The following is a 14,804-nucleotide window of genomic DNA, read 5'->3' on the forward strand; positions in this document are numbered from 1 at the left end:
GATTACTGATTCCTCTGGGAATCTGTTGAAAGCGATTATTTCCCAAACATGCAAAATTTCACATCTATAAACTCCTCTGAAGTCTAGGACACGAATCTTTGATCTTGGCCAAATCCCTGCATGCACAGATGAGGGAACACGGACCAAGAGAGTGACTTCAGCCTAGTCTAAGGCAGGGTTGGCTGCTGTGGCTGCCTTCCTCTACTCACTAAGCCTGCTTCTCTCCTGGCAGCTCAGAGGAGATGGCCCATTTCTGAGCAGCCACAGTGGCTCCAATCTCCTCACCAGTGACTGGTTTGAGATTGTGCACATGACTTCATTCTGACCAGAGAAATATGAGTCTGCCAGGGGCTTCCTCTATGTGACACAAAAAGAACTATTACAGATGGGATGCCATGAACTACTGCAGCCATCTGCAGATTACGAGGAAGCCAGGCTAAGAGCAGAGCCGTCACTCTACAGGAAGTACAGAGGGACGGAAGGAGGCTGGGACCCTGATAACACTGACACACTGAGTCTCGGGGTGACCTGGGCCAGCAGGCAGCCCACAGCTGGACTTCTTATTGTCTGAGAACGTAAATGTCCTTATCGTTTAAGTCAGTTGCAGTTTCCCCTTTCTCCTGCAGAGGATCCGAACTCATTCCAGAGTCTGAAAAGTTATTTTACAAGATAGCAATTTTAAATCTATTTCTGCACTTATGTCACTGTGCCAACATATTCACATTTGAAAATATGGTTTAACTTTCATAAGGATCCAGGGCTTTCTAAAATGGTTCAACAATTTATTTTCTAGTACAACTCTGGAGACAATTTCATGATTCAGTGTTACCTCATTCATCAGATTTCTAAAGACCCCCACCCTCAACATATTTTATAATAAATAGAATTCTATATTTCAGAGGTTTACCTGGCAGAGGTCTGCTTTCTTAGCCAATAGTCCCAGGTTCACTTCTTCGGGCATTGTGCCTTTGTGAGGTATCAGTCTGTAAAACTCTGTCATCATCTTTTGCAATTGCTCTGCTGTTTCTCCATTTTTCAGTGCTGCCTTTACTAGAAGGAGAATCCCCTCTGCCTTGCTCACCTTTCAACAGATCATATATGCTTATTACAATGAAATCTCAATACAGAAATTAAGGAGCATGCACAAAACTATATAAATAATTGTTAGACATGTCAAGACTATCCATTTTCTACTGGAGAGCCATCACAAAGCAAATGCTGATCTTTATTGGAGACGTATCTCAGTTGTGGCAAAGATGCCATGAGGATTGTTGCAAAACTAGGCTCAGTTTTACTAGAAGAAAGAACCAGAGTCTTATATTTCTATACATATGTGGACACATCTACATACATATACACAGAGAGAGAAACACTAATGCAACTGTGATAGACTTGCTTTTCACATGAGAAATTTAGAAAGCTGTCAGAATCAGACCAGGGATAAAAACCTCCTGAATGTGTTTCTAATTACACAAGTACCTCATGGGCTTTATCCCAGTTAGCCATTTTCTCCTTGAGATAAATTAGTTTAATTCCAGAGGAAAACTGACCATATTATTTCAATACAACAATGCAGTTGCACAAGTTGTACCATTGGGGTATCTTCTTTTGTCTGCTCTTTTCATTGCAATTATGCTTAATCAAGAAGGGAAGAACATTTTCTGGTGGTCTGGAGGCATGCCTGCCTTTCCTAAGACAGAAGGTGCGAGACTGTGGAGTCACTAGGAAATGGACTGCGGTTAGGGGATCTGACTGGGGACCAAGACCACCCATAACCCTCCAGCTCCCTGCAAGCCTCTTGGCACAGAGGATCAGGCCTCCTAATTGGCCAGCACCAGAAGCCTGCCTTCGATCAGCTCTTGAGGCTGACATTTTATAGACAGGGATGTCTAGTTTTCTCAGAAGCTTTTCTCCTTAGTGCTGTTAGTGGTCTCTTTCTTCAGGGTACAAGGAAAGAACATTTAGGAATGAATTCCAGAGCAGTCAGGCCAGCATGCAAACACATGTGTTATTGCTGAAGCCAATCAACCAGGAGGCAGATTTTTCACATTCTGTTTCAGCGACACACCAACTTACATCGTTGAGGCTAATCCTGTTCACTGGCTTGAGAAGCATGTGTTCCAGGTGGCCCAGGGCCTCTGCCCAAATCATCTCTACTAAATCGCTCACCTCTTGGCTCAGAGTGCTTGAATTCATGACTTCCTCCAAAAGCAACTACAACAACAAAATAGAAATGCCACCAAAAAGTCATCATGTGTGAGTTTGTGTAAAACTTACATGGGCCAACGAACAGAGGTGTGAGGAGAAATAATTGATTAGAGCCCAGGAGAGTCATCCCCAGCCAGGTAACTAAATCCTTTCTCTACTGGATCCTCCCTCTGTCTTCCTCCATTCTCTCTTCTCTGATTCCCTCCTACCCCCTTTTCTTCCTGTTCTATTTTTTTCCTTCACCCTGTAAGCTCTAGGCCTGTCAGTAGTAGTCAACACACGAAGTCAGGATTAAGGACCCTTGCCTCATGGCCTAGGTTGTAAAGAGATCTCCCAAAAGCTGGGAGGGTCTGCTGCTGAAATAAGCAATACATCTCCTGGCTTGTTCTAAAACACATTCCCCACTCAACTTCCATGCCTTTTTATGAGTTCAGATTTCCTTTTCTGAACTCCTCCTCTTCCCTCCTGACATTTATTTATTTACTTGAGACAGGGTCTTGCTGTATTGCCCAGGTTGGGGTGCAGTGGCATGATCATAGCTCACTGTAACCTCGAACTGCTGGATTCAAGTGGTCCTCCTGCCTCAGCCTCATGAGTAGCTAAGACTACAGGTACACCACCATTCCTGGCTAATGTTTTTCAGTTTATGTAGAAATGGGTCTCTCTATGTTGCCAAGGCTGGTCTTGAACTCCTGGCCTCAAGTGATCCTCCTGCCTTGGCCTCTCAAACTGCTGGGATACAGGCATGAGCCACCAAGCCTGGCCCAGTCTTTTATTTGTAATAGAGAAAACATTTCTATTAAAAATATTCAATCAACAACAAAAAAATTATAAATCAATCTCACTGCTTGCAATTGTTCAGATGCTAATTGGGTTGCTTCAGGTGTGAAATGTTCTCTTAGTAGAAATCCTTGTTTCTTCAGTTCTTCAATGTAATTTTCGTAGTATTCACTTGCATCTTCAGAGGTTTTCTTTATAGCAAACTGTCTTCTAGTCTGTGAATTATGGTGTATAGCAAAAGTACAGTCATTATTTACATATCTAGCTTTATTGAACATAAATAAAGCATTAGGTCCTTGACATGAAGAAGCTTAGAAATTAGTTTTTTTCAAAGAATTACTTAAATTTTAAATTCTTTTTCTTTTCTTTTTTTTTTTTTTTGAGACAGGGTCTTGCTCTGTCGCCCAGACTGGAGTGCAGTAGCACAATCTCAACTCACTGCAACCTCCACCTCCTGGGTTCAAGCGATTCTTCTGCCTCAGCCTCCTGAGTAGCTGGGACCACAGGCATGCGCCACCACACCTGGCTAATTTTTTTTGTATTTTTTTGGTAGAGATGGGGTTTCAACCATGTTGGCTTGAATAACTCTTGACCTCAAGAAATCCACCCACCTCGGCCTCCCAAAGGGCTAGGATTACAGGCGTAAGCCACCATGCCTGGCCAGAATTACCAAAATTTTAAACTCTTAATAGCCTAAAACCTGGAGGTAGAGGGGAAAAAGCTTGAGAATGCACAGCAGACAGAAAAGATCATTTGTTTCACTGGAGAGTTACTCAAAGCTTCCTTCCAAGTCTACAGACTCCTTACAAACCAGTCTAATTAGCTTGGAAATCTGGTTTTCCAGCTTTTTGGAAATGAGAAAAAAAAAATCTGGAGGGGAAGGGGAAGAAAAGAAAAATACTTCAGAAAAGGAAGAACTGTTAGAGACGGGCACACAGCGAAAATGAAATCACAGCCAGTAGACAGGCAGGAAAGTTATTAGGTCATGCACGTGTTAAAGGCTCCAGCTCCTCCCTCATCCCAAACTGCCTGTGGAGGCGGCACTTTCTGCTCTTCTGGGCAACTCCTGCCCCTGTAGTAGGCAGTGATCCTAACATTAACCCCAGGAAAATCTGGGAGAACCTGCCCCAGCTCAAAGCCCTGGTGTCCTTGTAGGTGTTGGTTGAGCCCCTGGCTTGCGGGTGTGGACCCCTGGGAAGCCACACTACTCAGGATACCCATAAGCCGCCCTCCCAGATAGGGGGGCCGCAGGATGCCTCTGAAACTTGGAAAATAGGAGTGCCTGTTGAAGTCACTCCATTTAAGACAGTAGAGTTTAACATAATTTTGGAAGATTCCCATCAAAATGGTTTTATTAAGCAGAAGGGCAGGCTGGAAAATCCTCTTCAGCAGAACGGTGGACTAAGGCTCACTGCTATCAAGGTGGACAGGCTTCTCTGCTCAGCAAACCAGGCTCACCCAGGGGGTGCTATACACAGACTTGGGCTTGCTAACGGAGGAAGGCACCCTGAGGATGTCCTGGCCTAAACGATGCTATGGTTTTCTTTCTCAATGAAGAAAACAACGACACATTCTATCATGTTTTTCACCTTCGTTTTTACTTACTTCTTACCCAAACAACTATATCCTCCACAAAATCCAGTATGCATTTCAGGGTACAAGGGTAACAAAACCCCTTCTTCTTGGACATATTCGACCATGGATTCGCTTTCTAGCTCTTTTCCCATGGAAATCTGATAAAGATGGCATGTCAGCTGTAATAGTAGGCAAAATTGCTTATGTAATTGTGGCCTCTCATTGATAAATTGCATTGAGACTGGGGGCTCAATGGTGGGAAACCCAAGCTTTGGGCTTGTCAGAGAGCAGTGACTCATATAATTGGGTATGTCCCTTGAGGGCATCTGGAACCCGAGACAATGCTACAAGAGCTATGGGCTCTTGTGGGGTAGGGCTTCCAAGCCAAGTGGATCTCACATCCATCTGATGTGAGTCTCTTTCTCTTGTACCTGAGCTGACACTCAGAGTGGGAACAAAGGGAAAAGCTCCTGGAGCCTGGGTGGGCCTCTGTGAGGGCCACTCTCACAGAGAAGTGACTGTTTCCTGGCCCAAGATAGAGCTATAGGCAGGACGCAGTGGCTCATGCCTGTAATCCCAGCACTTTTGGAGGCCAAGGCAAGCAGATCATGAGGTCAGGAGTTCGAGACCAGCCTGGCCAACATGGTGAAACCCCGTCTCTACTAAAAATACAAAAATTAGCCAGGCGTGGCGGCGCATGCCTGTAATCCCAGCTACTCAGGAGGCTGAGGCACAAGAATCGCTTGAACCTGGGAGGCAGAGGTTGCAGTGAGCCGAGATCGCACCACTGCACTCCAGCATGGGCAACAGAGTGAGACTCTGTCTCGGGGAAAAAGAAGAAAAAAAAAGATAGATCTGTAACTCTGAATGTCTACTTGAGAAGGCATCCTGGTGGGTGCTGCAGCATTTTATTTGAACATCAGGCATTAATTCTACATTTATTTTTGTTTCATGATTGTTTTAGATTGGAACTGTGCTCTTGACCTGATACTGACCTAGGGCAAAGGTATGGCCTCTGCAAAGCCTCCTTTGTTGTTCCCAGGGCTCTGTGACCTTGAGCCCTCAATACCCCATATATATATTCAGGATTGGAAATGTCACAGTGGATTGTAATGATGAGTGTTATTTCTTTCTAGACAGTGATCTCTGGCGCCAGGGTGTGAAGCTATTTTTATCTTTGAGTGTCAGCCCTAGTCGACTGCTTGGTACACAGCAGGTGCTTAATGAAGTATATCAGTGGAATGCTTTCAGAGGTGTAAATATTAGGAAAATATCCCAAAAGTGATGTGGAACAAGGGCAGAAATGCTATACACCCTGCACCCAGTAAACATTCCCTTCTAGCGGGACCCTGTGCTGATCTACTCAGGGGGTGAGGTCCTCACCTCCCACACTCCAAAAGAGAACACATTTCCCCTTTGCAAAATTATTTACCAGGTGTTATGGCTGAACTGTACCCCTACAAAATGCATATGCTGAAGTCCTAACTCCCAGGACCTCAACAACAGGATTGTGTTTGGAGACAGAGCCTTTCAAGAGGTAATTGATTAATTAAGTGAGATCATAAGGGTGGGCCCTGATCCAATATGACTGCTATCCTCATGTGTAGAGATGAGGACACAGATGCCCACAGGTGGAAGACCATGTGAGGACACAGCAAGAAGGCAGCTGTCTGTAAGCCAAAGAGAGAGGCCTCACTTCAGAAGAAATCAACCCTGCTGTACTTTGACCTTGGACTTCCAGCTTTTTGCACTGTGAGAAATAAATGTCTGTTGTTTAAGCTCCCTAGCCTGTTACATTTATTAATAGCAGCCTGAGCTAAGACAACAGGTAAGAAGAAAAAGGTTGGGAGGTCGGCTGATTCATTGAAACGAGTTATGAACAGAGGTCAGTAAACACATAGGAATCAATATAAACAGCATTACCTCCATGCCATCATCCAGGAGGAAGTGTGAGGATATCAGGAAAGGACAGTCCCTGGAGTCCCGCGAACACTGAAGCTCCACCACCACAGCTTCCTGGCCTCCCTCCATTCCCACCTGGAAAACAGGATGTGCTTTCAGAAGCTGCACTCGGGAAACATCAAACTACATGTGCCATTTGAAAATGTTGATTATAATTATAAAATATGTTCATTTAGAGATATAATTTAGAAAATATAGAAAAGTATCAAGAAGAAAATTAAAATCTCCTAAAATCCTGAGAGCAATACGATCACTATTAATATTTTGGTATGTTTCCCTCCTGTATTTTTACCATCCCATAAATAGATCTGTATGTTTATACCATACCACTTTTCATGTTTTCCTTATCAAAAAGGGAAATGTTATTTTCAAGTTACATTTTATTAACTATCTCAAAATACAAATGGAACATCACTTTGAAGGCTAGTGTCGATTTATATCTATATATATTTTTTAGAGACAGGTCTTGCCACATTGCCCAGGGTGGCCTCAAACTCCTGGGCTCAAGAGATCCACCTGCCTTAGCCCCCTAAGTAGCTGGGACTATAGGCAAGTGATGCCACACCAGACACTAGTGTTGATTTTCATTTGTGGGGGGAAAAAAAAGGGTTTTGTTTTTCTTTCTAATGCAAAAGGAATGGAAATGCAACATAGTGTAAATACTTAGTGTCAAACCTTCCTTTTCCAAATACAAGAAACTATTAGTAACAGGGAAGAGCACTTTTATGTTTAATGCCATATTGATATTTTGTACTGTTTAAAATTTTTGCTATGAGCATGCATTACTTTTATAACATAAACACTAAAAATTTAAACTTTAAATTCTAAACATAAACATTTTCTTGACTGTTAAAAATCAGGTCTGGGTGCAGTGGCTCATGCTTGTAATCCTAGCACTTTGGTAGGCTAAGGAGGGAGGATGGCTTGAGCCCAGGAGTTCGAGACCAGCAAAATAGTGAGACTCTGTCTGTCTCCACAAAAATAAATATATAAATAAAATTAACTCATATTTTAAGGACTATATGATATTCAGGATATGCATAATTTTTCAAAACAATGAGAAAATGACCGAATAGGAAAAACACCCAGAAGACATTCAAACAGGTTTTTTTCTTTTTGCTAACTAGAAATCAGATTCTTACTTTCTCCAAGGTGTTATATTTTGCAACTTCAAAATCTTGAGGAAGATGAGGAATTTCAACATTCTGCATACCAAACCTGAAATTTGTAGTGTATAATTAAAATTTTAACATTAAATGGATTTTAGGCTAAACAGAATTTCATAAATTTTTTCTTGTACATCTTTACAAAATACATGATAGATTCCTTACAAAATACATGGTAAGTCCACATGGTAAGTCCCTAAGGCCTCCTTAGCTCTTCCAGAAATTGTTAAAAGATCATTTGAAATGAGCTGGATGCCTCCTCTGCATAATCTCCAGCTCAGATACTCAGTACTGTAGCTAGCGTCTGCACTAGAAGATGGTCTCCACGCGGCAGAGGCTGAGGCAGAAAGAAGTGGGCCGCACACTCTGGGGATGGGCTACTTGTGTTTGCTTTGGATCTGACTCTTAGAAGCTATGTCACTCCTCTCCAGACCACAGTCCATTCCTCTCTAAAATAAAGGAGTCAGACTTCTCATAATCTGTACTTTTCATTTTGGATTTTCCTCTCTTTAAACACTATTATTAACAAATACAACAAGATTGAATGTGATGCCTAATTAACCCGATGTTTTGGGTATGCTTTAAGAAACCATATAGAACTTTAGACTCCCATACTCCATTTGAGGAAGGCTGTTGTTATTTCCGTTTTTGAAAATATCAGGCAAAAGTAACAAACTGTCTTTATTCTAAAGGCTGCTCAGGAAAGTAATAGGATGAAAATAGGTGTTTTTTTTTTTTAAAGAATTAAAAAAACCCCACTGGTTTTCTTTTTAAAAATCAATTTAATAATTGCACCCAATCTCATTTAATACTGAGAATTTAAAATAATGATCACTATACCAGTTGAAGAAAAAGACTCAAATAAAAAATCACTTGAGTTAGATACGCAAAATAAATTAAAATAAGAAAAAGTCTACAAATAGAATTTTAATACTGTGCTTGAGGTTTACACAAGATTTTACAAACTCTGTAGAGTCCCAGGAATCAGAAAGAAGTAAATTACTCAGTGAGTTCCACAGTGTCTTCCTCCTCTGTGGCACTGTCCGGGCATAGACCTTCTGTTTTCACTTCTAGAATTAAAAGCAAACAGCACACTTGTTTACTGCCCAAAGACTTATTATAATTAGTTAACATAAGTGCTGGAATTGTTAAGAATCATAAATATATCCTTAAATTAGTTATAATTTTGGTGATCAAAGGAAAACCCAGTGGGAAAAGAGGAAGGTATAAGAGGAAGGTATAACCTTATAAGATAGGGAGAACATACTCTAATTCTATTTTAATAGGCATATCAGGAGAATTCTCATGTTATTATTTGAAACTCATTGATAGCCATACAATTTTCAATTGGCACTTTCTTCTTGAAGAGTACAAAATGCACAGGATCAGAATGAGTTCCTGAGAGTCGGCATATCACGAGCGAAGGATGTTCTAGCTTAGAGGAGGGAAAGTCAAGGGCTCTGCATGAGCTTTTGCTTCATACTTTCTGTACAGAGAAACAGTAACACTATCTAGAGCACTGTGATATATAGGAATAACTCAATGTGAGGACTTCTTTCCAGTTTTAATTATACTGTCAAGATTCCAAGGATCATCAGTGTATTTGTAGTAATTTGGAATCTGAATAAATTATGCTGGCTGTCATACAGTATATTTTCAATGTGAAATGAGTCTACTATTTTGTCTATTTCTGTTGTAACTATCATTTGCTGGGACATGTGCTGGGACTGCAGCAGCATTTCTGGACTATTGTCTAAGGAGGCTCCACCCTGCCAAGTCATTACGGTATCTAACACATACCATGTGCTTACTGTGAGTTAATATTTATCAGAACTGTGTGATTTTTGATATGACTCAGGAAGAGTGCATTTTTCATGTCCAAAGGCTTTCTTCTTGGCCAGTTTCCAAAATAAAATCTTGGCTTATAAAGAAAATATGTTTCTTTTGGGGAGACAATCTTTTGTTTGGAAAGAATTTCTTCAGCAAAATGCTGGTCATCAAATTTCCAGTCATTAGGTTGTAGTAATCACTGTTTAACACAAAGGCTTTCCCCTCCCCCTAGTTAAAAGCACAATCAGGTTTTCTGAGATGATCAGTGTTTTGTGGCCATTTTGAATCTGACCCTACTAGGCTAGATATCAAGAAATCTGTTTCTATCGCTAAAGTAGTCTTTTGTCCTTTGTTATTTTTCTGTCCATTTTCTGAGGTAGTAAGAAGTCTAATTTTTTTTTTAGTATTTCTGGACAATTCTCTGTCTATGATATCTTTGACAAACCCAAGTGTGTACTATGGCACCTATGATACATTAAATGCTTGCTATGAAATACCTACCAGGACTGCTCGCCTTCTGATCAGGAGGTGGTGTGATGTCCAGGGGCTTATAAGGATCATAATTCTTTACATCCAAGAGTCTCTTTTCTCTGATAGATTTCCATATAAAATCTGGGTTTGCAATATGAACGTGGTTCTTTTGGATAGAATTCAGTTGGTACTGACTCAGAACATCAGCATTATCTAAGATTATATGTGTGCACTAAGGAAAAAAAGAGTCAATCCATTATGCATCAGGAAAAACAACATTTAAATAAGTAATTTGTATCTGTAATTTTCACCCTTAAAAAGTATTAAGGTAGTTTGTGATAATCTTTCTCAAATTTCTAAAAACCTCTATAAATATCACAGTTTCTAGTTACATAAACATTTTAAAAATCAACTGTTTTTAAAGACTATGGATATGAATGCACCATAATTGATTAACCCTAGAGGTTGTTTCTAAATTTTCATTATTGTAAACAATGCTGTGATGACTATCCTCATGTACACATCCTTGTGCACTTGTTCAATTATTTTCTTAGTAGTGGAAAGGGAGGTTCAAAGGTTATTCATTATTTATTTTGATTTGTAATTTTAGAAAATCTTGTTTTTTTGTAGAGATAGGGTCTTGCTATGTTGACCAGGCTGGTCTTGAACTCTCAGCCTCAAGTGATTCTCCCATCTCAGCTGGGTTTACAGGCATGAGCCAACATGCCCGCTTATAATTTTATTTATTTTTTAATAAATAGTAAATTCACATTGTAGAATATCTAAAAAATAAAATAATGATGACGTGTTAACTTCATCCCCACTGTTGTCCCCAGTTCCTCTCTGCAGAGGCATGTGCTGTCACTTGCTCCTCGCGAATCCTGCTAGAGCTACACTATGCGTAGACACATGGCAGCGTGCTCCTCAGCCTCTTCCATGCTGGCTTTTCCACTGAAATTATCTTGGTGATTGTTCCTCATCATTACATATACAGCTGCCTCATTATCTACAGTAGCTGGGATGCACATTTCACATGTTTATGTACATTGACTTCCACAAAGTTGCACTCACAGTATGTGACTTTCTAAAAAGGAGAGACCATGTTGGCAGTTCACACAGAAGACAAACTAAGAAGGGAGAGCGGGCACGAATTACTCATCTGTCCAGAGATGGTGAGACAGCTCAGTGTGGGAAGCTGTATAAGGGAAGTATATACAATTCTACCTGAATTGGAAGTAAACAGGGACATTGCATTTCTGGTATTCAGCTGGAGTTGAACACGCTTCACAGAACAGATGAGGCTCACAATGGCCAAGCCCCAGGGCTGAGGTCCAGGGAGGGGCAGGCTGAGTCAGCTCATCAATTCGTCAACAGAGGGAACAGCAGAGGACAGGGGCAGGCCAGTCTGGCACCTAGAGCCTTTGGATTTCTATTTTTACTTCTTACAGTGAGGTGGTTTAAAAAAGAGGAGGTTAAACTGAATTATTTCTAAGATTTCATCCAGCTGTAAAATCCTATTATTCTGAACTGCCAGGCTTACAAGTTCAAGAGGCAGAAGGTAAATTCCTGCAGCCTTTAAATGAACAAAACAAACAGCACAAGCTACACTGCGAAGATGAGTCTGCACTGCATGTATTTCTTTCTGCCCCCAGGAACCTGGCTTACCAGTATATCACCCCAGCATTGACATACTGGTGAGTGACGACAGTGCGCTTTTTGCAAATCCTGTGCACTATGACTTTTCTCCTTCAAGAATAGATATGGCTGGTCTGAAATTCTATTTTCATATTTGGCTGTGCTCTAGTAATATCCTGCTTCACAGGACATGTAGGATTGTCCTGCAGTTCAGGGAACAGGGAGGGGACAGGGCTGGGCCACCTCTGCCTCTAGGAGCCCAGCCTCCCAATGGGCCATGTCAGTCTCTCCTGATGAACTTCGAGTAGCTCACTCACTCTCTCCTGCTGCTAATCTCTGCTTCCTCTTCTAACCATGGCCCTGTTCCCTGAATGCGCCATGTTTTATCACACTGTAGTTTATGACACTTGGAAATACCTGAGGATTTAACGAAAAGGAAAACTTTCCGCCATTTTCCTTAATGTCAGTTTGTAGCTTTTTCTTCTGCTGCTGAGGTAAGTACTTCACTTTCAAACAGAAGATACAATTTGCAAAGATTCCCATCACCATCCTGTAGGAAAAAAAGTTTTTAAGGACCCTCTCTTAAGTCAATATGACAGTGAATTTAGAATTATTATACAAGCAAACTGTGGGAAAATTGGGCATTATCTTAAGAAAGATATTGTAATCATGTTATCAATAGAACATTGCAAAAATTGAATAATATCCTAGCTTGCAATATGTGTGTTGGTTTAAGAATCGTTTCTAGCTTTTATGGTTGATATTACAACACCAAAAATCCCTTTGTACAGGCTCATAATATACATCTTAATAAAAACATGACAGATTTAAGTTACAGATCAAGTGTGTGACTCCAGAACATGGAACCATTTATTTCTAAATTAGAAATTAACATTATTTGATAGTGAAACCATGGGTTTCTTTAATATATAATTCTATGCATTCAAAAAGACTCTTTATGTGGACTTCTATTAGGCCATTCTGGGGAAAAACTGAACTGATAATAAAAATATACAACTATGTTTAAATGGAATATGTATGTGTGTGTATACACATACATATTCTGCATTTAGGTTTTTTTTTTTTTTTTTTTGGAGACGGAATCTCACTCTGTCACCCAAGCTGGAGTGCAGTGGTGCAATCTCAGCTCAATGCAACCTCCGCCTCCCTGGTTCAAGCGATTCCCCTGCCTCAGCCTCCTCCTGCCTCAGCCTCCCGAGTAGCTGGGACTACATGCGCGCACCACCACACGTGGCTAATTTTTATATTTTTAGTAGAGACAAGGTTTCACCATGTTGACCAGGCTGGGCTCAAACCCAGCCTCCCAAAGTGCTGTGATTACAGGTGTGAGCCACCACACCCAGCCTGGGTTAATTTAATTAATTTACTGTACAACGCATTCTCAATTTTGCATCGAAATGTGTATTTAACAATAAATTAATACATGGTGAAAAATTGTGTTTAATTTCCATTTTGTAAAATTTTTTTTTTGAGACAATCTTGCTCTGTCACCCACGCTGGAGTGCACTAGTGCAATTTTGGCTTACTGCAACCTCCACCTCCTGGATTCAATTGATTCTCCTGCCTCGGTCTCCCAAGTAGCTGAGATTACAGGCGCCCACCACGACACCTGGCTAACTTTTGTATTTTTAGTAGAGTCGGGGGTTTTACCATGTTGGCCAGGCTGGTCTTGAACTCCTGACCTCAAGTGATCTGCCCACCTTGGCCTCCCAAAATTGTGGGATTACAGGCATGAGCCACCGCACCTGGCACACCCCCGCTTTTTTTTTTTTTTTTTTTTGAGTCAGGGTCTCACTCTGTCGCCCAGGCTGGAGTGCAGTAGCAGATCTCAGCTCACTGTAATCTCTGCCCACTGCAATCTCTGCCTTCCGGGAAGGGAAGGTGAGGGTTAAAGACAGACACACACACACACACACACACACACACACACACACACACACACACACAGAGGAGAAAGAGAGAGGAGACAGAGCTAGAGAGAGCGCGAGCTTGACAGCAAATGCGGCTTTATGTGCAGCACAAAACCTACAGAAGTAGGGGACCAGCCTAATGCCACAGCCCACTGCTAAGTCTTACAGGCTAAGGGTACTTATAGGTATGGGCGGGAGGGGTCTGGGCAGTATGGCTTGTTGCCCTGCAAGATATCGATAAGATGTTCCCATGATTTGTATTGATTTGTAACCCCGAATAAGGGTTCTGGTCCTTATTCAGGTGGATGTCATCATGGTGTTCCTTGGACGTTTGCCCAAGAAGACATGAGAGGGAAGTTTCTTCAGATAAGCCTCTGTTGGCCTTGCGGTCAGGTGGTTAGGAAGGATGTTTCTCACCGCCTAAACCCCCCAGAAATGTTTCACTTTGCCCAAAGTCTGCAAAATAGCGGGCAGCTTACAAAATGTTGCAGTTTGTGCTAACGCTGGGTTCAAGCAATTCTCCTGCCTCAGCCTCCCAAGTAGCTGGGATTACAGGCCCGCGCCACCACGCCCGGCTAATTTTTTTCATTTTTAGTAAAGACAGGGTTTCGCTATGTTGCCCAGACTGGTATTTGTCAATTTTTAAAAACAAGGAGTCACGTCTAACAGGCTCCCCCCAAAGTAAGCTGCCATTTGGCGACAGCAGTTCCCAAGTCCTGTATTAGTTTGAGGATCGCGGTTCCAGGTCCTGTTAGTTTGGGCAGGCAGGTCAGGTTCTCTGCCGCGGCCCACGCGTCTTGGGACTAAGCTCAGTTGCTGAAAGCCCACCGCCCTGCACCGCGATTGGGCTCCGCCATTTCTCCTTTACTCTGCCTGCCCTTTTACCTCCCACTCCTACAGGCCAGAGGCCCCGCCCTACCTAGTGCTGTGTCTGTAATTTGTGGGTTCTTGGTCTCACTGACTTCAAAAACGAAGCCGCCTGGACCCTCGTGGTGAGTGCTACAGTTCTTAAAGTCGGCGCGTCCGGAGTTTGTTCCTTCCTTGGTCTCACTGACATCAAGAATGAAGCCGCAGACCCTCGCAGTGAGCGTTACAGTTCTTTAAGGCGGCGCATCCAGAGTTTGTCCGGAGTTGTTTACTCCTACCGGTGGGTTTGTGGTGTCGCTGGCTTCAGGAGTGAAGCTGCAGACCTCCGCGATTTAAAGGCAGTGCGGACCCAAACAGTGAGCAGCAACAAAATTTACTG

The 14,804-nt window shown here is 42.0% G+C and overlaps 1 protein-coding gene across 10 annotated transcripts in view; it reads right to left on the reverse strand.

Annotated features, from left to right (window-relative positions):
• The window catches only part of PARP4 (poly(ADP-ribose) polymerase family member 4), a 93,013-nt gene that overhangs the window by 71,919 nt on the left and 6,290 nt on the right, over positions 1-14,804 (reverse strand). For 4 of the 10 annotated variants that reach the window (XR_010150383.1, XR_010150384.1, XM_001153521.7 and 1 more), the window contains exons 2-9: positions 12,045-12,177; positions 10,023-10,224; positions 8,695-8,761; positions 7,668-7,743; positions 6,487-6,600; positions 3,054-3,203; positions 2,077-2,214; positions 908-1,081 (exon numbers count right to left, since the gene is read on the reverse strand). Coding sequence is in view for 7 of the 10 variants with exons in the window: in XM_001153521.7 (XP_001153521.6) it covers positions 908-1,081; positions 2,077-2,214; positions 3,054-3,203; positions 6,487-6,600; positions 7,668-7,743; positions 8,695-8,761; positions 10,023-10,224; positions 12,045-12,176 (1,053 nt within the window). In the remaining 3 variants the exon portion in view is untranslated. Of the gene's footprint in view, positions 1-907; positions 1,082-2,076; positions 2,215-3,053; positions 3,204-6,486; positions 6,601-7,667; positions 7,744-8,694; positions 8,762-10,022; positions 10,225-12,044; positions 12,178-14,477; positions 14,802-14,804 lie in introns of all 10 variants that reach the window. The other 6 variants (XR_010150385.1, XM_016925052.4, XM_063791948.1 and 3 more) reach the window with 4 other exon arrangements.

The sequence above is a fragment of the Pan troglodytes genome, chromosome 14 (assembly GCF_028858775.2).
Source record: "Pan troglodytes isolate AG18354 chromosome 14, NHGRI_mPanTro3-v2.0_pri, whole genome shotgun sequence".
Lineage (NCBI taxonomy): Eukaryota > Metazoa > Chordata > Mammalia > Primates > Hominidae > Pan > Pan troglodytes.